Consider the following 24752-nt stretch of genomic DNA (forward strand, 5'->3'; position numbering starts at 1 on the left):
ATTTGAATTTGTCTGGCTGTGACATCCAGCAATTGGTACTTGTTATGGCTTTCTCCACTAGATTAAAGATCTGGTGTATTCTCCCCATGAAAGCACTCAGACACTATACTCAAGTCACCTCTTCATCCTCTTTTGAGCTCTAAGGATCTCACTGTGTAAAGCATTTGGGCCATCTCTTGAATCATTTGTGTGGCTCTTTTTTGCACCCTCTCCAAATTTTCCACATCTTTTAAAAAATGTGGATGCTGTACATAGTATTTCAGTATCGGTCACCTCCCTAATCCGACTCTCCTGGTTATACATCCAAGGATCACATTAGCCCTTTGTGCCATAGCATCACACTGGGAACTCACACTGAATTGTTTGTTCATTATGACCACTATCTCCCTTTTAGAGTCACTGCTGTTGAGGATAGAGTCCCCCATTCTGAAGGTATGGCCTGCTTTCTGTCTTTAGATGTGGCTGTATTAAAACAAATTTTATTTGCTCTGTAAGTAAGGTCCATTCAATCTGGATTGCTTGGTATGACTGCCCTGTCATTATCTACCACATTGCCAATATGCGCATCATCCACAAATTTCAAGGTTAAATCTGTAATTCTTGCTGGCAGGGGCCATCTTTTTATTGTTTGCACAGTGCCTGTATTGGATCAGTGGTCCATGACTGGGTCTTATATGCGCCACTTCATCCAAATGAATGCAATATTATTATTTGTACTGAATTTGTGGGGTCAGAGATTAAGATTGGTTTACCTTCTAAAGGGGTGATTTCACCAGATTTTCCATTTGCATCCTCTGTAGAAAATCCTGAAAGGTTCAGTCTCTCCCTAGAAGTTTTATTTGAATACCAAATAGTAAAACAAGCTTAGTAGGGGCCTCAGAAATGTTCATTTTAACTAACAGGTTTTTTTGTAGAATACAGTTCAGTTTATCCATGGTAGGAAATCCTTCTCACAAGGTGAACTCTCAGAATGCTGAGCAGAGCAAAATGGGTATATTTTTTCTTTTAAAGCAAAGAAAATATTCTTTGCTATTGTAAAAGTGTTGAAGAATCTCTTTATTGACATGGCAAAAATGAAGTATTCATATATTTTGACAGAGAAAAGAAATGGCAGTACCAGAGAAAAAAGCTTCTACTAAACAAGATGTGTCCCTACTAGACTTGGATGATTGTAAGTAATTTGGTTATATAACATTATTTATTTCTTTAAAAATGTGATCAAAGAATCTTTCATGTCAACAAGATAAATTCCTAATAATTTCCATAAATTTTAAATGGCTGAAGTAATGATCCTGTTCATTTATCATACCAATTAGCTGGCACACCTATAGATGTTAGTAAAATCACATACTTGCTCTTTTAAATGTGTAATTTGAAATTTGTGCTTGTCAAGTTTAGTATTTTGTTAGAAAGTATCCTTTTTAATGTGTTAATATTTGAAACATGCGTTTGTTTTGTGTGTTGTGACTTCATTTACCACTCAAGTGGACTTATTGCCTCAGGTGTACCTTAGACATTCCTTAGGATGTATTGGTTTAGTCAGTATGGCTAATTCAACTACAATAGAGAAGACATTAAGAATTAAAATTTGAAGATCAGATAACAAGGCAGTACTGAAAAAAGATGGAAAGATCTGGAACTGTTTTCCTATCTAAATTCTGTAGTGTGGATTCTTTAGGATTATATATGTCTTATTTTCAGACTCGTTCCTGAAAGTGAAATGCATACAGAAGTCATATTTGCATCAGTGAGAGACATGCATGTGGAATTTTAAAAAGATTTAGGTCTATTGTCTTTAATTTTTCAAACACCATGAAAGTATATGGCACTGTCCATGTAGCACAGAAGTAATGAGTATGAAATACACAGGAAGAGTATAAGAGTAGCAATGGGGGAGAAGGAACAAATAACTGTTGTATCAATTTAGAAAAGGAAGTTGTATTGAACATATGACGTAATAAAATCAGTAAAGTTGATTTATTACATTTTCTTAGTTTCTGTTGGACTTCCACAGTCATTCTTCAAAGCACTTTACATTAAGTTCAGACTTTTTGGTAGACATGAATTTCACATTGGGAGTTTATCATTATCTTCTGAGATATACCAGCTTAGTATCTTCCTAAGTTTTAAAAAGTGTTTGAGCATAACTCAGCTAAATCAAGATGCTAAGTTAGCATACATCCTATTAATTGAAGTATTTAATTGCCTTTAACAATGTATTTCATTTTAAAAAATTGTTAAATCCACTCTTATCAACTGTTCTTTTCCTGCAGTCAATCCTGTGTCGACTCTTGTAGCAGTTCCCACTCCAGCTATTCTCTCTCCAAGTTTAGTTGCTGACCTAGAGGGTTTAAGCTTGTCAAGGTCATCAGTCATTGATGTAAGTAATCTTTTTCCCCCCAAAACTCCAGCTAAACAAGAACAAATCCACTCAGTTTAGTAGTTTCATGTGTTTCTGGGGAAGTCATTGATGAAAGTACCGTAACAGGTACTTTTTAAAGGATGTTGCAATTTCTCAGTCTAGAATCTGTAGACAAATTGAACAACTTTTCCTGATCTATATTTGTGGCAACTGGAAAGCTGGGGAAAGGAAAGTATGAATAATGAACATTTAAAATGGCTGCCTTCACTTGGTATTGTACAACTATTTTAAATATGGGCTCTTGCTCAGTCCTTCCCTCCAACTTGACTTTCTTTCCAACCTCACGGAAACTTACACACTTACAAATCAGAACTGAACATACACAAATCCAGTGAAAATGTTTCTAAAAATTAGAAACTTGAAATAATTGCTTGATGCTGGGTCCAGGAAGAAAGGAAAAACAAATTGCCAAGATACCAAAACATTTACACAGATAACACCGAATAAAAACATGTGGACTTACTATTTCTCAGCCTGATGCTTTACCAGTATTTCCTCCACCAACTCCTCTTACCATGAAAGAAAGCAAAACTAAAAATTGACTACTTTCAGTTATACACAGTTTGGCATGGCTACAAAGAGTACAGACACAGAAAATGTGAGAAGTGGAAAGTGTATACATTTACTATAAAATGATGGTGCCAGTGCCCATTATCCCTATCCAAGACCTTATATAATTATAATTCCATACAAGTGACAACTTACTTTGTGAAAGGTAACAGGGCAGCATCTTCTTGTGCTGACGCAGCCAAAGCTGGCATGACATCACTGTAGCTACGTAATTTGTGTCACTTCACCTCCCTGGGGTTGGGTCTTCTGTATACTGGGAGTTGTAGCTATCAGTATAGTTACGTCAGTGCAAGTGCTGGTGTAGATGTACTGCACCATTGTAAACTGTGACTTGCCCATGGTAGGGTTCAGACTGTGCAGCTACATTGCTGTAAGGCCATTGAATTGTATCTTCTGCTAGTGATAAGAAAGTATATTGACCTTCTTTGTCCAACTTTTCTGCAACACAGAGAAAAGCCACTAGGATTCAGTGACTCTTTCCCTTAACACCAGAGCTGTTATGTTTGTCCTGTTGTTCTCATTTCGGACTTGTCTACACAGGGAAATTGACTTGACCTAGCTTTCCAGAATAACTATTCTGCTGCCACAGTTCTGGAATAACTCTGCCATGTGGACACTGATCCAAAATAAAGTGACTCTATTCCAGAATAGAGTATCCACGCGGAGTTATTCTGGAATAGCTAAATTATACCAGACAAGATATTCTGGAATAGTTATGCTGATCAATTTTCCGTGTGTAGAGAAGGCCCCAAGTGTATTTAAGCATTAAACCGTTCAGTAAGCTACAGGTGTCTATAATGGGCAGTAACTGTATGCGTGTTTTCCAAATAAGTAGAATAAATAACAGAGTGTATTTCACACAATTGGTTTCATATCTTTTTCTGTTTTGTTACTAATGCATGTTAGTTTTGGAATGCCCTTTTATACTATTATATAGTATAGTATAGTATTTTATACTATTATACTATCAAGTACTTCTATTTCTTTTTTCTGATGCTTCATTAAGGTCCAATCCAGTTCCCATTGGACTCAATAAAAGTTGGATCAGGCCTTTGATGGTTGTTTCTTGCAACATGTACTGAGTTAATTCAGGTTTATTAATTCCAGTGTGTTGAGGAAGCATCCTTTGTTAGCTGGCTGTTTTTTTCATTTCAGTATTTTATCTCATCTCTTCTTTGTTCACACTTTGTTGTCAGCCCATTCCAATGGAAGATGGAAAATCTATAGAAATTAAGCTTCCCAATATCCTTGTGAGGTAGAGGTGGAATTCCCATTTTACCGTTAGGTGTAGCTGAGATTCGAAAGCAGTTTTGACTTGTCCAAGAATCCATAAGAAGTCATAGGAAACCATGAAATAGAAATCAGAACTTTTGATAACCAGCCCTGTATTTTAGCTGCAGTACCATTCTTTCTCTTATAGTAAATACTGCGGTATTACATCTTTTTTTAGTTGACCTACAAAAAATATTTAAGCCCTATGTAAGTTAGAACCAATCTCTCATTCTCCTTCCTTCAGTCTCATTATTTGAAATTTCCCTTTAAGAAATTTCCCTTTGTTACTTTTCAATATTTAATCTTAAAAATATTTTTATGTTGAGAAAAAATGTATTTAATAAATACTTGCAAAGTTCCATATATTGATACAGGGGACAATTTCCATGTGCTAGCAGAACTGAAGAAAAAGAAGTTGGGTTCTGAAAGATGTATTTCATGCAAAACTGTCTTCCTGGTGTCAGAAGACCTTGTTAGATGTCGTAAGTCAGTGGTTCGCTTCCAGGGGGTACCTCAGTTCATCTAGATATTTGCCTAGTTTTACAACTGGCTTCATAAAAAGCACTAGCAAATTCAGTACAAGCTAAAATTTCATACAGACTGAATGAGAAAGTAAGCAACTCTTCAGTAATAGTGTGCTGACACTTCTGTATTTTTAGGTCTGGTTTGTAAGCAAGTAGTTTTTAAGTGAGTTAAAATTTGGAGTATGCAGGACAAATCAGACTCCTGAAAGGGGTACAGTAGTCTGGAAAGGTTGAGAACCACTGCTATAAGTGACTCAGAGAAGGCTGTTTTTCTTCTGGGTGTTCTATTTGCTGGACCTTACACTCAGAGCACATAAGGAGAGACTGAATAGACGAATAGCAAGTGTTCCTGCTTAAAAAGGCCCTTTTAGCTAAATCTTTGGGTTCCGGAACATCATCAGATCCAAAAACTGAGGCCTATTTCAGTTCCAGTCACCTTATCTAGCAAGACTGTGGTGCCTAAAGGATCCAGAGGATCAGGATCTTTCTCAGTTCTGGTTCTTTTCCATTGGAGTCTCCCATATTATGCATCAAAAACACCGTCTGTACAGTTGGCAACTAAGAAGCCTAGGATCACTGTGTCAGTTCCAAAGACAAGAGAGAAGATAGCCACTGTTAGCAGTGCCAGATCCCATGGGTCAGATTTATTGGATCCATCTGATTCAGACATGGCCTTGCACTTCTAACCCTGAAACTTAAGCCAGTTCTATGATCAATCTTAGCTGAGGAGTGTGGAGCTTAATCTCTTTTCAGATCCACTGCATTTTAAATTTGCAGAAACAGCACCATTCTCTGTTCCTGTTTCTGTGCTCTCCTCCAATCTGGTTGCTGATGTTCACTGTTCAGCTTCTGAGTTGATCCAAGCAAGAAATCTATGGGGAAAGCAAAAGAGAAGCTTTGTCAGGTTGTAAATCTGCATCTCTTTGACTTAAAAGAGGGGTAGAGAAGAGGATACTGAAAGTCTTTTTCTGGTTCCATCTTTGTCATCCTCCTCCTAAGACTGCTCCAAGTTCACCAAGCTGATTCTCACCTTTGATGTCAATTCATCCTCCGGTGCCATTGTTATCTCACTGAGATCCATAGCGAGTCCTCACTTAAAGGAAGACAGAGGAAGAGTTAAAAGGCCTGAACCATCCAGTTTTGTACCACTGAAATCTGGTTTCCTCAATCTTTTGGTCAGTTTGTACCTTCTCCTATGGATATGTTCTTAGATCCCAGGTACTGGAGAGACTGGCAGTCCTGGACTCCAGGGTCTTATTGAGCTCGGCCTTGGAAGGTTTTGAGTTATCCACCTCACGGATGGAGAAGCGATGTCCTGACTTACAAAAATTCAGTGGTGGTGGAATCTTCAGATCCAGTTTCACTGAATCCGGCTGCTGCTCAGATGGTGTGCTGGACGACAAGGACGAGAGAGCTCCTCTTTTTGAGCTGGATCACTTGGTTATAGTCTTTGATTCAGATTTGTCAACTGATCAACAAATGGATGTTGCCTCTGCTTAGTCTCCTTCTGACAATGCTCTGCAGTGCATTACTTTGTGGATTGTCTGGCATTGTTTGATCCTGAACAGCCAGGAAGTCAACATTGGTCCTATTTCAAAGCATCAAGTTAGGTGGCATTTCTGCCAACTGAGTCCCAGACGATTTGCCACCCTTGTTTGGAATTACAGTCTTAACTCTCAACTACAGCCTGAATGTGCCTGAGGTTGCTGGGTCATATGGCTGCTTGCATACAGATAGTCCAATTCGCCAGGCTGCAGCTACATCCTCTTCAGATGTGGCTGAACTCATATTGTCCGAATTACCATCCCTTGGACAGTCTGATCTAAATTCCTCCACTGAGCCTGGATTCCTTACGATGGTGGACAGTTCAGGGCAATGTGTGCCATGGCATTCCCTTCACTTGGTCTCTGCCAATCAGGACTGTTGTCACAGATGCCTCCTTAATGGGTTGGGGAGCCCACCTGTGGCTGCTGGAAGTTCAAGAGCTGTGGTCAGAACAGGAAGCTTCTGTGGCATCTACAGTGCCTGTCGGACCTTTCAAGATCACAGCAGGTCTCCGAGTGAGCTTCTGGCAACTTCTTCCTTCTCCCTTTTGTGTCAGAAAACTGCTTTTTTGTGGTGATAACATCTGCAAGGTGTTTGAGAGTTTCAGGCTTGGATGGCAGACTCTCCCTTACATGCAGGTTTTCCAAAGACAAAGTGACCTTGTGGCAGCAGCCTAAATTTTTGCCTAATGTGGTTTATCAGTTCAGTTGTATCTACCTGTGTTCCCACCTCATCCCCCCCAAGCTGGTTCAATCCAAGAGGAGTAGCATCTTCACGTGATGAATGTGAGGTAATGTGTAGCTTTCTGCCTGGATATGACTAAAAAACCCTTTCCATCCTCACCTCATCTGATTGTGTCATGCTGACCTAATTGGAGGGTCAAGCAATCTCTTTCTAGATGATCTCTAGGTGGATAACCTCCTCTATCGTGACAGCATATGAAGTTGCTCAGACTACATTCCACCTCACTTCCCCTGCTGTTCTGTGAGAGCCTAGGTCAGGGGTAGGCAACCTATGGCATGTGTGCCGAAGGCGGCACGCGAGCTGATTTTCAGTGGCACTCACACCACCCAAGTCCTGGCCACTGGTCTGGGGGACTCTGCATTTTAATTTAATTTTAAATGAAGCTTCTTAAACATTTAAAAAACCTTATTTATTTTACATACAACAATAATTTAGTTATATATTAAAGACTTAAAGAAAGAAACCTTCTAAAAATGTTAAAATGTATTACTGGCACGTGAAACCTGAAATTAGTGTGAATAAATGAAGACTCAGCACACCACTTCTGAAAGGTTGCAGACCCCTGGCCTCGGTGATGCTGATTGCATTTCTAAGAGATGTTCCCATTTGGGGCATTTGCAAGGCTGCCACTTGATCCTCTGTACATATATTTGTGAACCACTATGCATTATCCTTCATGCTAAGATGCAAACTGTGGGAAGGCAATCCTTTTTTAAATAGACTTGGAGCCCCACCTCCTGCAAATACTGCGTGAGACACCTACATGGAATACTTGAAGAAGAAAACAGTTACTTACTGTAACTATTGTTCTCTCAGTCTGGTGCAGATATGTATTCCATAATCAACCCACCATCCATCCCCGTTGCATTGGAATCTCTGCTCCTGATGTTCAGTGTGAAGGAACTGACGGGGATCAGGGTGGTATCACCCTTAGCCCCTCCCTGGCCGTATAAGGTCAAGAGACGTGAACACCTCCCCAACAGGTACTGCTAGATAAAGCTCTCTAGTTCTGATGCATTGGGCACGTGCACACTTACATGGATTATACATCTGCATCGCATCTTGGAAAAGTTCTGGTGTCAAAAGCTAACCCATAAATTCAGTAATTTCCTCACTTTCAGTTAATGATTAATTCACCATTCTTGATTTAAAGGATGCATATTTCCATATTTCTATCCAGCCAAATTATCAGAAGTATCTACATTTTGTGGCGGTACAGAGACATTTTCAGTACAAGGTTCTACTATATGGGCCTGTCTACAACACTAAGAATCTTTACAAAGAGCTTTTCTGTCATAGCAGCACGTCTAAGAAAACAGGGTAGTTTTGTTTGCCCATATTTAGATGAGTGGTTGCTAAAATCCTCTTCACATGTCAATCTGCTACTTCACATCATCTTTATAACCTTCCTCCTTATTGATTTGGGGCTGCTTCTGAACATCAAAAAGTCAAATCTCAACCCAACTCAGATAATTCATTTAATAGGCTCTATACTGAACTCAGTAGCAAGAAGAGCTACTGAAGAAAGATTTCTGAAGATAGATCAGTCTTTTGAGAGGTTTGACTCTGTCAAACCGAGAAAGTGTGGTTTTTTTTATTTTTGGATCTCATGGGCCTTATGGCAGCAACCACTTATGTTACTCTATTTGCTCATCTCAGAATGAGCTTGATGCAGCTTTGGGTGTCTCAAGTTTACAGACCCAGTCTAGACAGTCTTCAGATGTTAGTAACCATGCCTCAGGATGTTCTAAATTTTGTTGATGTGATGGACAGACAGGCCAATTGTTCTCAGAGGTGTCTTGTTCAATCCGTCTTCACCATCTGGCAAATTAGCTCAACGTGAACAGTTCTCAGATGCACAAATGGTCTCTGAAGGATCAAGTGGTACAAAAGATTTTTCTAGTTTGGATTTACTGGTGTAGACTTGTGTGCAACCAGGTTCAACAAAAAGTCCCATTTCTTCTGTTCAAAAGTAGCCACGGGCAATCAATTAATCTTGGACACTTTCCTGCGGCATTGGGAAAGGGGCCTTCTGTATACTTCCTCCCTCTTTCCATTAATTCAGAAAGCGGCAAAGACGATGCTTGGAAAGGGCAAGGTTGATCTCGATGCCCCAGTTTGGCCAAGACAGCAGTGATACGTGGACCTATTTCAGCTGTCATTTGGAGTTTTCAAACATCTCCCTTTGTTTCCAGACCTGTTGTTGCAGCAGCAGGGCGGGACCCTTCATCCGTATTCTCACTGTCCTCATTTGGTGGCCTGGTTATTGGACTTTGACTAATCTTGAATAGTTCTATCCCAGATTAGTTCAAAATTAGCTCCATTCAAGAAAACAATCTACAAGGAAGTGTTGTTACTTGAAAAGGACTAGATTTATTTATTGGATGTGGGAAAAATCTAAATCCCCAATTACCAGTTCTCGTCCCTGAATTCCATAGTATTTAATGCATGTGAAAACTGAAGAGTGATCTGATTCTTGCTTAAGGATTCACTTGGCACCTCTTTCAGCTTATCACATGTTGACCGATAACAGATACAGTTAAAAGATTTATGAAGGGATTGTGTGTCCCATTTTGAGAGATCAGAGGTATTAATTTGCTTTTATCTATGCTTATGAAACCACCTTTTTAACCCTTGGCAGAGTATTCTTTATTTTATTTGTCTATTAAAACAGTATTTATTATTGCTTTAACATCAGCCAGAAGAGTGAGCAAATTATCTGCTCTGATGGCTGATCCAGTATTTACTATTTTTCAAAAAGACAAGATGCTCTTAGACCAGATGCTGGATTACCATCAAAATAGTGTCTGAGTTTTCATATTAATCAGTTGATCAATTTACATAAGAACATAAGAAAGGCTGTACCGGCTCAACCAACGGTCCATCTTGCCCAGTATCTTGTCTACCAACAGTGACTAATGCTAGGTCCCCAAAGGGAGTGAATCTTACAGGTAATGATCAAATGATCTCTCTCCTGCTATCCATCTCCACCCTCTGACAAACAGAGGCTAGGGACACCATTCCTTACCTGTGTTTGCTCGAAAGCTGCATGCTAATAATCTGCTATACATACTTTGGATCAGCTGTTCTCAAACTTTAGCAACCCGAGGACCCCCATTTTGATTTAAAAAAATTTGGAGGCCCCCAAATCTTGCTCAACCCCAGACCCTCCCTCCCCTCCACCCCTTCCCCTAAAGGGTACCCTGCAGCCACCAGCTGCTGCAAGTGGCTCCTAACCCTTGTGTAATTGTCCCCCTTCAGGCAATGTGAGGATCTGCAGATCCCCATTTTGTCCTGGATATTTTTAGTAAAAATAATGGATGAGTCATGGCTTCTGTGAATTTTTTTTTTTGCCCATGACCTGTCTGTGACTTTTACTAAAAATCAAGATTCAAGATAATTTTGTCACAATACATTTTTTGAGACAGTCATATATTTGTTATGCCTTGAATACCTGTAGCTGTAGAATTGTAATTAAAAAAAATTTCTCTGATGCTGTCTCCATCGCTGGCTCTCCAAGTCAAAGTGAAAAATACTAACCATTTGCTTCACTTTGTAGATGAGCTCATCAGTGGCCTGGGGCAATAGGGAGATGTCATAACATTTTTCCCAGATCTGGACCTTAGTGTCCAAAATATGGGTGTTAGCATGAAAACCTCCAAGCTTAGTTACCAGCTTGGACCTGATAACGCTGCCACCAGCCAAGGATTTATACAGTGCCTAGCTCACTGTGGTCTCCCCAAAACCTTCCTTGGGGGACCCCGAGACTCAGATTCCTTGAGTCTCACAACAAAGGGGAATAAACTATCTCCCTTCCCCCCCCCCCCTCCAGGTGTTCCCTCCCTGGGTTCCTGGAGAGATATACAGAAGCAAGCTCCGTGAATCTAAACAGAGGGACTCCACCCTCCCTGTTTCCAGTCCTGGAAAACACAAGTACCGAGAGGGCTAATCTCTCTTCCCCCCTCTTCACCCAGAGGGCATGCAAAGTCAGGCTAGTAAATCTAACACAAAGAGATTTTCCCCCTTACTTCTTCCTCCCACCAATTCCCTGGTGAGCTGCAGACTCAATTCCCTGGAGTCCCCACTAAAGAAGAACTCCAACGGGTCTTAAAAAGAAAGCTTTATATAAAAAGAAAGAAAAGGACATAAAAATGGTCTCTCTGTATTAAGGTGACAAATACAGGGTCATTTGCTTAAAAGAAAAAAATGAATAAATAGTCTTATCCAAAAAGAATACAATTTAACACATTCCAGCAACTACACACATGTAAATACAAAAGAAAACAATATAAACCTATGGTCTTACTATCTTTGTACTTACAACTTGGAAACAGAAGATTAGAAAGCCAGGAGATAGAAAAATCACTCTCATAGCCGAGAGGGCACAGACACAAGACAAAGAACAACGAACTCTCACACAAACTTCCCTCCACCCAGATTTGAAAAAGTCTTGTTTCCTGATTGGTCCTCTGGTCAGGTGTTTCAGGTTACAGGTGTTACCCCTTTACAGGTAAAAGAACATTAACCCTTAGCTATCTGTTTATGACAGGAGCGGAGCAACAGTGAATCAGAGGCCTCAAAAGATAGATGGAAGAGGTAAATAGTGTCGGGTAAACAAAGGATGAAATACTCCACAGTTCTGTTCTAATCAACTCTTCCTGAAACATGGACAGAGTGGGGAGCCAAGCTTTTTTTCTCGGTTTCTAATTCTGGCATCCCCTACTTGTCAGTATCTGCAGGGGAAGTGTAGTAGCAATAAGTAGCTCTTACATTTCAGATTAGTTTTGAGAGAGGGAAGGGCAGAAGATCAACAAAGTCAGAGCATGACAGAATTGAAATCTATACCTCTATGCAATCTACCTCAAACATCTCTCTGCAGCTTTGTGATGCAGTGTGACGGGACTACAGTGTGTTTAGAGTAATGCATTTCTTGCACATCATTCCAACAGGTCGTCTTAGCTTGTGCAAAGAGAGAGTCTGCAGTTGACAGTTTTGCAGAAATGGAAGTCAAATAAATAAGATACTTTAAAGATATTTATAGAGATTGCTTATCGAGCCTAATTCTGTCTGCCAATCTGTGTATTCATTCTCTCATTTACTCTTATGGGAGTTGTTTTGTGATTTAGGAGGCAATGAAAATGAAATGCTGTATGTAACTATTGTGTTCAAATAAATTGGAGAATATTGTAGAATCCACTGTACAGTTGGTTAAATAATTGTGGTAATCTATTATCCAAACTACCAGCCACTTTCCTAAAAGAAAGTAAAATAAAATAACTTTCTAGGCATTATGTTGGATGAGTGTTCCTTTTTTACGTAGTATTTTGAATTTAATTTGCGAGAATTAATTCTGAATCACAAGTATGCTTGTAACACTTCAGAGAACTTTTTTTCTTCAGTCAGAGAGAGGATGAATTTAACTGTAGGGTACATGCCAAACTAACACTAAGAAATTAATTTATTATCAGGGAATGGAGAGCAGAGTAAAATAGATAAGTACACTATATGACCCTCATAGCAAAGAAATGTAGCAGCCTTTTATCTTGGAATATATCAGTCTATTATTCAAATCATTCAGTGCTGTAATTGGATACAGCCTTTATAAAACCTGTCAATAAAGCCTGTTTCTCTAAATTCATAGCAGCTAACATTATTGAAAGTACAGTATAAATACAATACATTTGTTACAATAATGCTAAGGATCTCTTTAAACCTACAAAAACAAGGTTGTTTTGAGTAGAAACTGCTATAGTTAACACCCTCCTTTGTCTGTTCTGTAGCTCCTTTGTTTCAACTGATTTTGTGTGTGTGTGTGTGTAGATACAGTTTGGTTCAGGGAAGGTGGAAAGTCAGAAAGGCATAGATACCATCATCTCATTGTTAGAGATAAAAACTCCTGGATTCTAAAGCTGACTCTACCACCGACATTCTGTGACACTTGGGTATATCACTTGGCAGCTTTGTACATCAGCTTACCCTAAAATGGGGATATTTCCTGACTTGATGGGAGTGTTAGTTTATATAACTAATAATTTATATAGTAGTATAAATGCTTTACAGAATAGAGAAGAGTTGTCTTTTCTTCATTGAGTTTACAGTCTGATATGGACACTTAAGACAACTGTTTAGTTATGATATGGTATGGAGAAATCAGTACTGAGGAGATCAGCATCGGAAAGACTCATTTGGAGAAGTGGTGAGTGGGTACTTGGCACACAATGCACAACCAACTAATGAGAGAAGGAAATGAAGGGAACAGTAAGGAAAGATGACTGAAAGCAACATGGAAAGTGAAAATGGTTAGGAGGACAAGATGTGAACAGGAACATAAATGAGTCTATGAGACTATTATGATCATCTAGTCTGACCTCTTGCACAACGCAGGCTACAGAATCTCACCCACTCACTCCTGTATCAAGCCTGTTTCTGAGCCATTGAAGTCCCCAAATTGTGGTTTAAAGACTTGAAAGTGCAGAGAATCTTCCAGCAAGTGACCCGTGCCGCATGCTGCAGAGGAAGGCGAAAAACCTCCAGGACCTCTGCCAGTCTGCCCTGGAGGAAAATTCCTTCTCGATCCCAAATATGGCGATCAGCTAAACCCTGAGCATGTGGGCAAGACTCACAAGCCAGACACCCAGAAAAGAATTCTCTGTAGTAACTCGGATCCCATCCCCAACCAACATCCCATCACAAGCCACTGGGCATATTTACTGCTAATAGTCAAAGACCAATCTCATTATACAATCCCCTCCATAAGCTTATCAAGCTTATTTTTGAAGCCAAATGTGTCTTTTGCCCCCACTGCTTCCCTTGGAAGGCTGTTCCAGAAGTTCACTCCTCTGATGGTTAGAAACCTTCGTCTAATTTCAAGTCTAAACTTCCTGATGGCCAGTTTATATCCATTTGTTCCTGTGTCCACATTGGTACTGAGCTTAAATAATTCCTCTCCCTCCCTGGTGTTTATTCCTCTGATATATTTGTAGAGAGCAATCATATCTCCCTTCAGCCTTCTTTTGGTTAAGCTAAACAAGCCAAGCTCTTTGAGCCTCATTTCATAAGACTGATCATCCTAGTAGCCCTTGTCTGTACCTGTTCCAGTTTGAATTCATCCTTCTTAAACATGGGAGACCAGAACTGCACACAATATTCCAGATGAGGTCTCACCAGTGCCTTGTATAACAGTACTAAGACCTCCTTATCTCTGCTGGAAATACCTTGCCTGATGCATCCCAAGACCGCATTAGCTTTTTTCACAGCCATATCACAATGGCAGCTCATAGTCATCCTGTGATCAACCTATACTCTGAGGTCCTTCTCCTCCTCTGTTACTTCCAACTATTATGTCCCCAGCTTATAATCAAAATTCTTGTTATTAATCCCTAAATGCATGACCTTGCACTTTTCACTATTAAATTTCATCTCCACTAGTAACCTCCCTCCAGCCTGACAGTTCATCTTTCAGTACAACTTGTAGTCTCCTCTTTAACCAGTTCCTTATCCACATTTCAATTTTCATATTGATCCCCATCTTTTCCAATTTAGCTAATAAGTCCCCATATGGAACCATATCAAGTGCCTTACTGAAATCGAGATAAATTAGATCTGCAGCATTTCCTTTGTCTAAAAAAATCTGTTACCTTCTCAAAGAAGGAGATCAGGTTGGTTTGGCATGATCTACCTTTTGTAAAACCATATTGTAATTTCTCCCAATTACCATTGACCTCAATGTCCTTAACTAATTTCTCCTTCAAAAATTTTTCCAAGACCTTGCATATTACAGATGTCAAACTAACAGGCCTGTAGTTGCCTGGATAACCTTTTTTCCCTTTTTTAAAGATAGGAACTGTGTTAGCAATTCTCCAATCATATGGTACAACCCCTGAGTTTACAGATTCATTAAAAATTCTTGCTAATGGGCTTGCAATTTCATGTGCCAGTTCCTTTAATGTTCTTGGATGAAGATTATCTGGGCCCCCCGATTTAGTCCCGTTAAGCTTTTTGAGTTTGGCTTCTACCTTGGATGTGGTAATATCTACCTCCATATCCTCATTCCCATTTGTCATCCTGCTATTATCCCTAAGCTCCTCATTAGCCTCATTAAAGACTAAGGCAAAGTATTTTTTTAGATATTGGGCCATGCCTAGATTATCCTTAACCTCCACTCCATCCTCAGTGTTTAGCGGACCCACGTCATCTTTCTTTGTTTTCTTCCTATTTATATGGCTATAGAACCTTTTACTATTGGTTTTAATTCCCTTTGAAGGTCCAACTCTGCATGGCGTTTGGCCTTTTTCACTTTATCCCTACATGTACTGACTTCAATAAAGTAGCTTTCCTTGCTGATTCCTCCCATCTTCCAGTCCTTGTAGGCTTTCTGCTTTTCTTAATCACCTCTCTGAGATGCCTGCTCGTCCAGCTTGGTCTACAACTCTTGCTGATGATTTTTTTTCCCCCTTTCTTGGGATGCAGGCTTCTGATAGTTTCTGCAACTTTGACTTGACTTGAAGTGATTGCAGGTCTCCTCCACCTTTAGATCTACAAGTTCTTCAGTCCAACGCATTTCTCTAACTAATGTCCTTAATTTTTATAATCTAGCCTTTTTGAAATAAAAAACCCTAGTCTCAGATCTATTTTTGTTTATCCTTCCATTCAGTTTAAACTGAATTAGCTCATAATCACTCGAACCAACGTTGTCCTCTACAACCATTTTTTCTATGAGGTCCTCACTACTCACCAAAACCAAATCTCAATGGCATCACCTCTTGTTGGTTCAGCAGCTACTTGGTGAAGGAATCCATCCGCTATGCATCTAGGAAAATCTGAGCCCTATTATTATTACTAGCACTTGTCCTCCAGTCTATATCTGGAAGTTAGTCTCCCATGATCACACAATTCCTATTAGTATTTACTTCATTAAAAACATTTAAAAGTTCACTCAGGTGAAGTCCATCCCAAAAGAACAGTCCTCTGTCCATAAATGCCTCCCCCTGGCCATACATCCCAAGGCCGTCCTTATAGCTCCACTGCCTGAGCCTCAATTTCCTTAAGTGTCTTCCCCAGCCTGGCGTAGTCTCCCTTGATACGTTCCAGCGAGAATCTAGCTGTATCATTCGTTCACACAAATGGGGCAAGATGGTATACAAAGTGAGACATTGTGAAGTAGTGAGCAGGGAATGTGCTTTAGCAACTGTGACAAGAATGGAGAGGTGTGCAGTGGGGAGTCAGAAAAGGTGGCAGCTTTAGTAAGTCAGTATTTGAGGTAACCAAAGCAAGAGAAATGTTTGAGCTGTAGAACATTTGAAGAAAGGGTGCATTTTGATGCTGTCTGGGGATGAGAGGACAGATTGGCAAAAGACAGGGTAACTGTCAAAGAAGACAGTTCATGAGCCTAGAAGTTGAGGAAAGTAGTGGCTGGTGAGAAAAGAATCGATATGAATGGGAAGGGAATGAGAAGAGAAGATGCATTCTGTTTGAAGAGATTGATTTTTGAAATGGTGGAGGAACATTTAAGAGCAAATGTGTAGAAGACGGATGAAGATTTAAGACTGCAGAGAAATTGAGGAACAAAGAGATCTGGAAACTTTTTAGCATAAGAGGTAGCTGGAGATAATGTGAGTGAATGTGGTTACCCAAAGGGAGGGTACAGAGGAAGAAAAGGAAGGGACTGAAGACAGAACATAGAAGAATGCCAGTAGTATGGAGGAAGAGAAATCACTAGAGGAGATGATGGAGTGGGGAGCAAATAGAAGAAGCAACAGAGACAATAGAAGAAGCACAGATGATCAGGGGACTGATCGTCTGTGTAAGAAGGGTGGTAAGGAAAAAGATATCCTCTCAATTTCTCAGTGTATGGCTTTTAGATTGTAAACTTTTCAAGGCAAAATCTGTCCTTGTTTTTGTACAGTGCTGGCCATATTGTCTACACTAAACAAGAAAGGAGTAGCAATCAAGGAGGAGAAGGAAATACCATCTTGGTTTTGTTAGGAGGAGAATTTTGTTGTGAATGGCCAGTACAATTCTAGTTAATTGAAATGGAGAAAATTCAGATAGGCCAAGATGAAGAAGAAGTTGGAGACGAGTTTAGGCAGCAGATGTAAGTGGCACATTAGGATTTTGGAGGTAAAAGGGAGGAAGAAGATAGTAGATGGAAATGCAAGTTGATTTGAAGAAATTTTTTCCATATAAAGGGAGAACATGAAATGAGAATGAGTAGGAAGGTGATAAGTTCATGGTATAGGGAGACAACTGAAGGGGATGAGAACTCGGATGAAGTAGGAGAGGATGAACTTGTAGGAGAAGTCAGAGGAGGATGAACACTCTTGCTGGACAGTGTCTCAGTGTATATTTGAAATAATTGGAAATATGATGGGCAGAGCAGAGGTTCTGGAAAATGTATGTTAAGGAGAGAGTGAAACAGAAGTGTGAGAATTGTCAGTACAAATGCCTATTATATATTAGAAGTAAAGACAAGTCAGAGTTGAGAAAAAACAGAATGGTCTTGAAATGAAGTCAGGTTGGTGTAGCTGTGGACATTTCTCCAAATGTGCCTAGCAGCATGAGAAACAAGTGTGATAGTGAATGCACTTGGAGAGCTAATTCTAGGAATTGGAAAGGATGACAAAACTTTCTGAGAGTTGACAAATGGGGGGATACTGGAAAATAAGAGGTCATTGAGTACAAAGAAAAGAACAAATTCCAAGAGGGAAGAAAGACAGATCATCAGAGAAATCAGAGGATATGAAGTCTGGAGTTTACAGTCCTGTGATAATTAAAGTTAATGATAATTAACTCAAGAGAACTAAGAAGTTGTAAGTTCTAGTCTGGGTATGTCACACATGCTTATTCAAGGAAACACACATTTAGTTTATTCTAGAATGTGTTCTAGGTAAACTACAAATGGTTTTGTCTCCCATTGTGCTTGTTCTTAATGTTTAACACAATTTTTGTTGTTTGATTTCCATTGGGGATTCTAAAGTTCTTAGTATTGAACTGAAAATAGAAAAATAAGTATATTTGATTCAATAACTACACACCCTGAAGCTGATTATTAGCCATACTTCAGTATGGCTATGAGAAGAAAGGGGCTATGTACGAGTGGCACCGCTTTACTTACCAGATCTTCTCTCTAGATATAGTCAGTGTATTCTGCTTTAACAACAACTATTAAAAATAAACATTTACTGTTTTATTTTCTGCTACCAGCACTAATATAGGTATGGGAGAGTGAGCTGGAATCTTTTTCTGGCTTGTGAATCACCTATGGAACTGGACCCTTTCATTTGTAAATTTAGCTCACTTGATATGGAAACAATTTGAGAAATAGTAAAGATGGAATCACTGAGTACAGTACTATTTTAGAATTCTTTTAACAGTAGGAGCACATTTGACAGGGTATTTTAATATTTTGATTACTACATTCAGAGCCATGCTAGTATTGCCTTAGGATGATAATTATACAACTCAAAATTTTGGCTATCCAATTGAATTACTTTGTCTGCACAGGCCATTTATAATATGCCATATGTGTGTGTACATTATTGGCAGAGTTGGTTAAAACTGATTTTGTCAAGGTATTAGAGTGGTTCTTTAGAGTCATAAGGTGGGTGAGTTTATCTTTTATTGGACCAATTTCTGTTGGTGAAAGAGACAAGCTTTTGAGCTTACATAGAGCTCTTCTTTAGGTCTGGGAAAGGTACTTGGTGTCGCAGCTAAAGGTAAGACTGAACCTATAAGGAGTTAACACGTGTTGCAAGGGACCATTCAAGGTGAAGTGGGTAGTTAACACCTCTACAGTTGTAGGACAAAGGAGGGTTAGTGGGTTACAGATTGTTGTACTCAGATTGTTACAGATTGTTGTACTCAGCCATAAATCCAGTGTCTTTATTAAGACCATGATTTTTGGTGTCTAGCAGAGTTATGGATTTAAGTTCCCAGGCTTGTCTTTTGAAGGTGTTGTGCAGGTTTCCTTTAAGAATGAGGATTGAAAGGTCAAACGTGGGGTGATAGTTTTATGATAGTGTTCACCCACAGGTGATATGATGTTTTGATGTTTTATAATTTTTCTGTACAAGTTCATTCAAGAGCGTAGTGATTGTCTCATTTCATTACATAGTTGCTGTTGGAGTATTTATAATGCTGTGGATGAGTTATACCACATGTAGTGATAGATAAGTGAAGGATCTGTGTATCTTGAAAGGTGTTTTGTGGAAGTATGGATCATTGTTGCAATGGAAATATGTCTGCAGGTTTTATATCTGTTATGGCAGGGGCTGGTGCCACTTTGAGTTGGTGAGTCCTGGTCTTTGAGGAGCTTGCTTCTGATGATTAAGTTGAGTTGTTTGAAGGCCAGAGAGGGTGTTTGGGAAAGATTTGTTTCAAGATATCGTCCCCATTGAGTATGTGTTGCAATTGTGTAATGCTACCCTGTGCAGGTTCCAATGTGGGGTGATAGGGGACATCAGGGGGTATGCAGTTGGAGGTGGTTTGTTTTTTTTCATGTTTTGAATGGGTATTTGTGTGGCCCGTTCCATGATGTGCTCTACTTCTCTGGTGGAATGTCCTTGTTTAGTGGAGGCAGTTTTAAGTGTGTTCAGGTGTGTATGCTGGAATTTCTCCTCTGAATGTGTTCTGTGATATGAGTTCCTGGCTGTAGATTACAAATGTATTGGGGTGATTACTGAATTGGTGAACGTGAGTGATCTGAGAGTTTCTCATATATTAGTTATCTTTAGAGTTCCATTGCTGAAGCTGATAGTGCTGACCAGGAAATTTATACTGATATGGAAGTGTACTAGAAAGTGTGGTGGATGGGTGGCTGTTGCTGAAGTTGTCTTTGAAATCTGAGAGGGTGGTTAGGTTATCTATCCAGAGGACGAAAATATCATCAGTGTACCTCAGGTATATCACTGGTTTTGTTCTGCATTTGTCCAGAAATTCTCACTCGAGGTGGCCTATTTAAGAGGTTGGCATAATGGGAAACCATCCTAGTGCCCATGGCAGTCCATAGCAGGAAGATGTGCCATAATCTGATTCTAAGAGTCTCATTCTAATCTCAATTATTAGAGGCTCATTTAAACCCTGAATCTTGAAAGAGATCCCTTCCAAACTTTGTTAGTATTAACCATTATAACTTCTAATATTCTTGTTATCTATATAAATGTCCACTCCTTCGAATCTTGCTAATTTTTTTACCTCAATGATATCCTGTGGCAATGACTTCCATGGTCTAATTATGCATTTTATGAAAAGCATTTCTTTTTAATCAGTGTTGAATGGCCCCTCGTTATGAAATTAGGAGAACAGAAGCTAATGACCTATCTACCTGCCTTAATATCATTCAATGTTTTATATACTTTTAACATGTTTCATCTTATTTGTCTTGTTTCCAAGGTAAACAATCCTGATCTTTTCAATCTTTTTGTATGACAGTTTTTCCATGCCTTAGTTTAGAACCCTGAAAATCCGCGGATATCTGCTTCATATCCACGGATATCCGCATTCACAGATGTGCATATCCACAGACCATTTTTGTGGATAGTGGATCGGATGCAGATACAACCGTGCAGGGCTGTGCTCACCGGTGGCGCCTGGCCTGCAGCGTTCAGCTTGGGCAGCCCAGAGGGTGCAGCACACTCGGGGCTAGTGGCCAGTGGCAGGGGCTTGGTGGCAGGTCAGAGCCAGGGCTGTCCAGTGCCTGCTCGCCGCGCCGCTTCCTGTCCAGCAGCTCAAGCCCTCTGGGCAGTGTCAGCATCCCCATCATGGCCCGGCAGCACTGGCCGCTCTCCCAGTCCCAGGCCCTACCTGCTGGCTCCTGGTCACAGGGATTGGAGCAGGCAGGGCGCCAGTGCCTCATCCCTCCACCCCACTGTGATGCAACACGCACTACTACTGCCATGTGCTGTTGCTCACAAGCGCCCAGGAGCAGCATGTGATGCAACGCCCATTCGCCCCAGCCCTCCCTCTGCACTGCCCTTTCTCCTCGAGATCCTGCCCCCATGCTACCTTTTACCCCCAGTTCCCACACTTGCACTGCCTCTTCCCTGCAAGACCCTCCCTCCTCCCCCCCCCGGCTCCCTCCTCTTTCCCCCGCTCTCCTGTCACTAGTCCTTGTGAGATGGCTTTCTGCTGCAGGTGCGGATGCAGATACAGATAAAAGATGGCTAGCAGATCATGGGTTGGATTCTGGGTTTATCCTGGCAGATGTGGATCGGATGCGGATCCACATTTTTGTATCTGCGCAGGGCTCTTCCTTTGTTCATTCTTGTTGCCTTTCTCTGAACTCCTTTAACCTTGGGAAATACTTTTTCAGATGGGATGACCAGTATTGCAAACAGTATTCTAGCAAAGAGTGTGCCACTGATTTATATAATGGCATTATAATAATTTTGTAGTATTCTACATCCCAGTATTTATACATTCTAACATCTTGTTTGAGTTTTGATCACAGCTGCACATTGAACAGAGAGGTCTTCATTGAGCCCTTCACTGTTGTTTCCTTTTTCCTGTCCTGAGGAGATGTTTGAGTAGTTCCAGTGTTCCCCTACTTTTATATGTTGCACCAGCAATTTCAGTCTGATTAGTATAAAGAATAATTTAAATGAATTTTACAAATATCCTATTAATATCAGTACGATATCTAGAAAAATTTGTAAGTATGAAGCAAGAGAAAAAGTGTAATCAGATCTTATGTTGCAAAAAGTAGGCAGCCTCCTGTGCAAGTCACCCAAAATACAGCTCTGTGCAGATGATTAGGTGTGACTGAATCATGTGAGGAAGCAGGATAATGGAGTACATATTGAGCATGGGTTCTATTGTTGATTCTGTCTACTTGCTGTGTGATTTAGAGAAAGGAGCAATCTCTTAGTTTTCCTGTCTGTAAAATGAAGATAATGATGCTTGCTCACTTTGGTAAATTACTGTGAGATCTATGGAGATACAGACCTGATAGATATAGCTATCAGCAAGTATTAGCCATTGCCATAGGTTATGTCTACACTTGGAACTGGAGCTTTGATTCCAAGTTTGAGTAGATGTAATCATGCTAGCACTCTTCAAGTGAATATGGTAAAAATAATAGCTGTGGTGGCCCAGGCTAGCTGCCCTCAGTACATATGCACAAGGTCCGGGAGGACTTACAGTTAGGGTGGCTAGTCCATGCCACTGCTTGCCATTACACATGCTATGGTGGCTACTCGGCTATTTTGACTGTTAAGTGTTGAAGCTTCTTAAATTTATCAGCACTGTCAGGCACAGTGTTTACTAGTATGGGTAATCTTATTGACTTAGTTGGGACTATCTGTGGTAGTGAGCACTGTGTTTTGGTAGTGAGTATTTGCAGGACCGGGTCTTTTAAAAAATATAGTGATAGATAAATTAAGTCTTATATATTGGATTTTAATTCTGTGTTTTAATTGCCTGAGAAACCATGAAAACATGACTTCGGTTAACTGTAGTGCAGTAGTCCAGTGTGACCTCAATACTACTTTAATAATGAAGGAAGACTAATATTAGTGCAGCTTCATTCAGTTATATTTTAAATAAGTGAGATAACATCAAATTATCAAAGAACATAAAAACATTTTAAATCTATTACATGTCCACATCATGTCTGTAATATGCAAAATCTGTCATCTTTTGCAAAAGTGATACATTGTTTTAGTACTGTTAGTGGGATACGCCTTTTTTCTCTCTCAGCTCACCACCAAAATTAATGACCAATCCTGCTTCCTCAAAAAAAAATTGTTTTGAAGTATATTATGTATACATAATATAGTCTGTAAAAGAATTTCAAGTAATAGTGCTCCTCCTTCACACACAATTCAAAATTTATGTATACTGCTTTTTATATAGTCTTGAAAATATAGTCAACATTAGATTTTAAAAAACATGTAATAACAGTTTTGGATTGCATATAGATTGCATCTATAGCAGTAATGTATTTAAAATAATAATCTCTTAAACAGAGATGGTGTTTCTGTTTCTTGTCATATCCAATGTGGCTTCCAGTGAGAAATCCAGAATTATATTTTTGGATTATTTTGTCAATAAAACACAGCTCTTAAAAATTTCAATCACATCTTTCTAAGGTAACATTTACCTCCTCACATCTTTAGCAGCTATCAGACATGACATGGGACATATTCATTGACCCTAAAAATTTTCATCAGAATCATGCACTGAAAAGGGGCAGCCCCAGCCAGACAAGAGGCTCATTTCAATTTTAACGGCTGTAATTAAAGGTTAATTCACTGAGTCAGGATTAACGAGGAAAGTACAAATGATAGGCAAGCAGCTGCCTTTATAATACAGGATTAGAACAATGCAATTACAATAAGAATTAGAAAAAATCAACTTCCTGAAAAGGTTCTGTGATGAGCGAACTGCACTTTTTTGCTGTTAATTGTGGTACTTAAACATGAGGACTTAGTGCAGCACTGTTATTTTTTTTATTGTAATAACACTTGATCAACAGAGTGTCTACTAAGATGTTGTGCTAAATACAGTAACAATTGATTTTTTTCAATGTTTAATACTGTGTTCCATGACAGTAATGTTTCTTTTTTTTAAAAAAATAGCCACCCCCCACCATAATATATGTAAAAAAGCAAACCCCTTATATCTGCTCACATACATTGGTTTTTAGAACTCTTTATGATTAAAGACTTATTTCTATTAGCTCTATTGCAATCACTTATTTTAGTCACTCTTGGAACAACTTTAAACAAACTTCAGAGGCATATCTATTAAGAATAGTATACAATGATGGTGGAAAGTGTAATGGGACATGTTTATAAGTTAATTTTGACTGCTTCCTTTGAACATTGATTCTTAATGTGTTATTGGTAATTAATGTGCCAGCACATTGAAATTTAATGGTGTGTAAATATGCTAAAATATAAATATGAGTATAGTTTGTTAGCTCCTTGGGGCAGTGTCTTCTGTATTTTATGCAGTGCCAAGAACAAAAGTAGTGCACATATAATAATAAATGACAAATTACTGTCCCTTTTTTAATAGGGCTATTTTCAGGAGACGTATATTTGCTTTTTATAAACTAATTTTTAAGTGGGATTCATTGATATCTTGAGTCAAAAGTCAGTAACTCTGTAGGGAAGAATCTTATAAAAAAAGGTAGCAAAATGGATAACATTCTAATTAAAAATAATATTTTAAAGTTCTAGTTTTGAGGTGAACTGAATTTTTATTGACCTGTAGATATAGCTGGGAAATGTCCGGCAATAGCTGTTGCTGAAAAATGCCAAATTTGTAGTAATTTCTGCTCTTAATTGATAGTTTTAATGGGGCTAATGACCAATGCCATTTTAAAGGAGCCAATTTATGTTAAATTCTATCCAATATTTATCAAATGTCAATGGATTTAGAATGAAGTTGCAGGCATTTGTGCCTGTAGACACACACAAAATAATTGTATATCATAAATGCAGACGTTGTAAAATTACTCCATGAAAAGCAAGGTTCCATAAAAGGAGTATACATTTTGTCTATCGCTTTTGAGCTGTGTTAGGGTTATAAATCTATGTGCCTGGGTAAATCTCAGTATTGATGATTAAAAGCTAATAATCCTGTAGCATCATCTCAGGAAAAATATATAGTGCTATTTGAAGATTATGTAGCCTCATATACAAAATCAGAAGCACTGTACTGCTCTTGCTGTG

The 24752-nt window shown here is 39.2% G+C and overlaps 1 protein-coding gene across 2 annotated transcripts in view; it reads left to right on the plus strand.

Annotated features, from left to right (window-relative positions):
* Positions 1 to 24752, plus strand: part of AP3B1 (adaptor related protein complex 3 subunit beta 1) — a 310175-nt gene that overhangs the window by 217513 nt on the left and 67910 nt on the right. For both annotated transcript variants that reach the window (XM_050946875.1, XM_050946876.1), the window contains exons 21-22: positions 1099 to 1171; positions 2274 to 2380. In XM_050946875.1, the coding sequence (XP_050802832.1) occupies positions 1099 to 1171; positions 2274 to 2380 (180 nt within the window). The remainder of the gene's footprint in view (positions 1 to 1098; positions 1172 to 2273; positions 2381 to 24752) is intronic.

Source organism: Gopherus flavomarginatus, chromosome 3, assembly GCF_025201925.1.
Source record: "Gopherus flavomarginatus isolate rGopFla2 chromosome 3, rGopFla2.mat.asm, whole genome shotgun sequence".
Taxonomy (NCBI): Eukaryota; Metazoa; Chordata; order Testudines; family Testudinidae; genus Gopherus; species Gopherus flavomarginatus.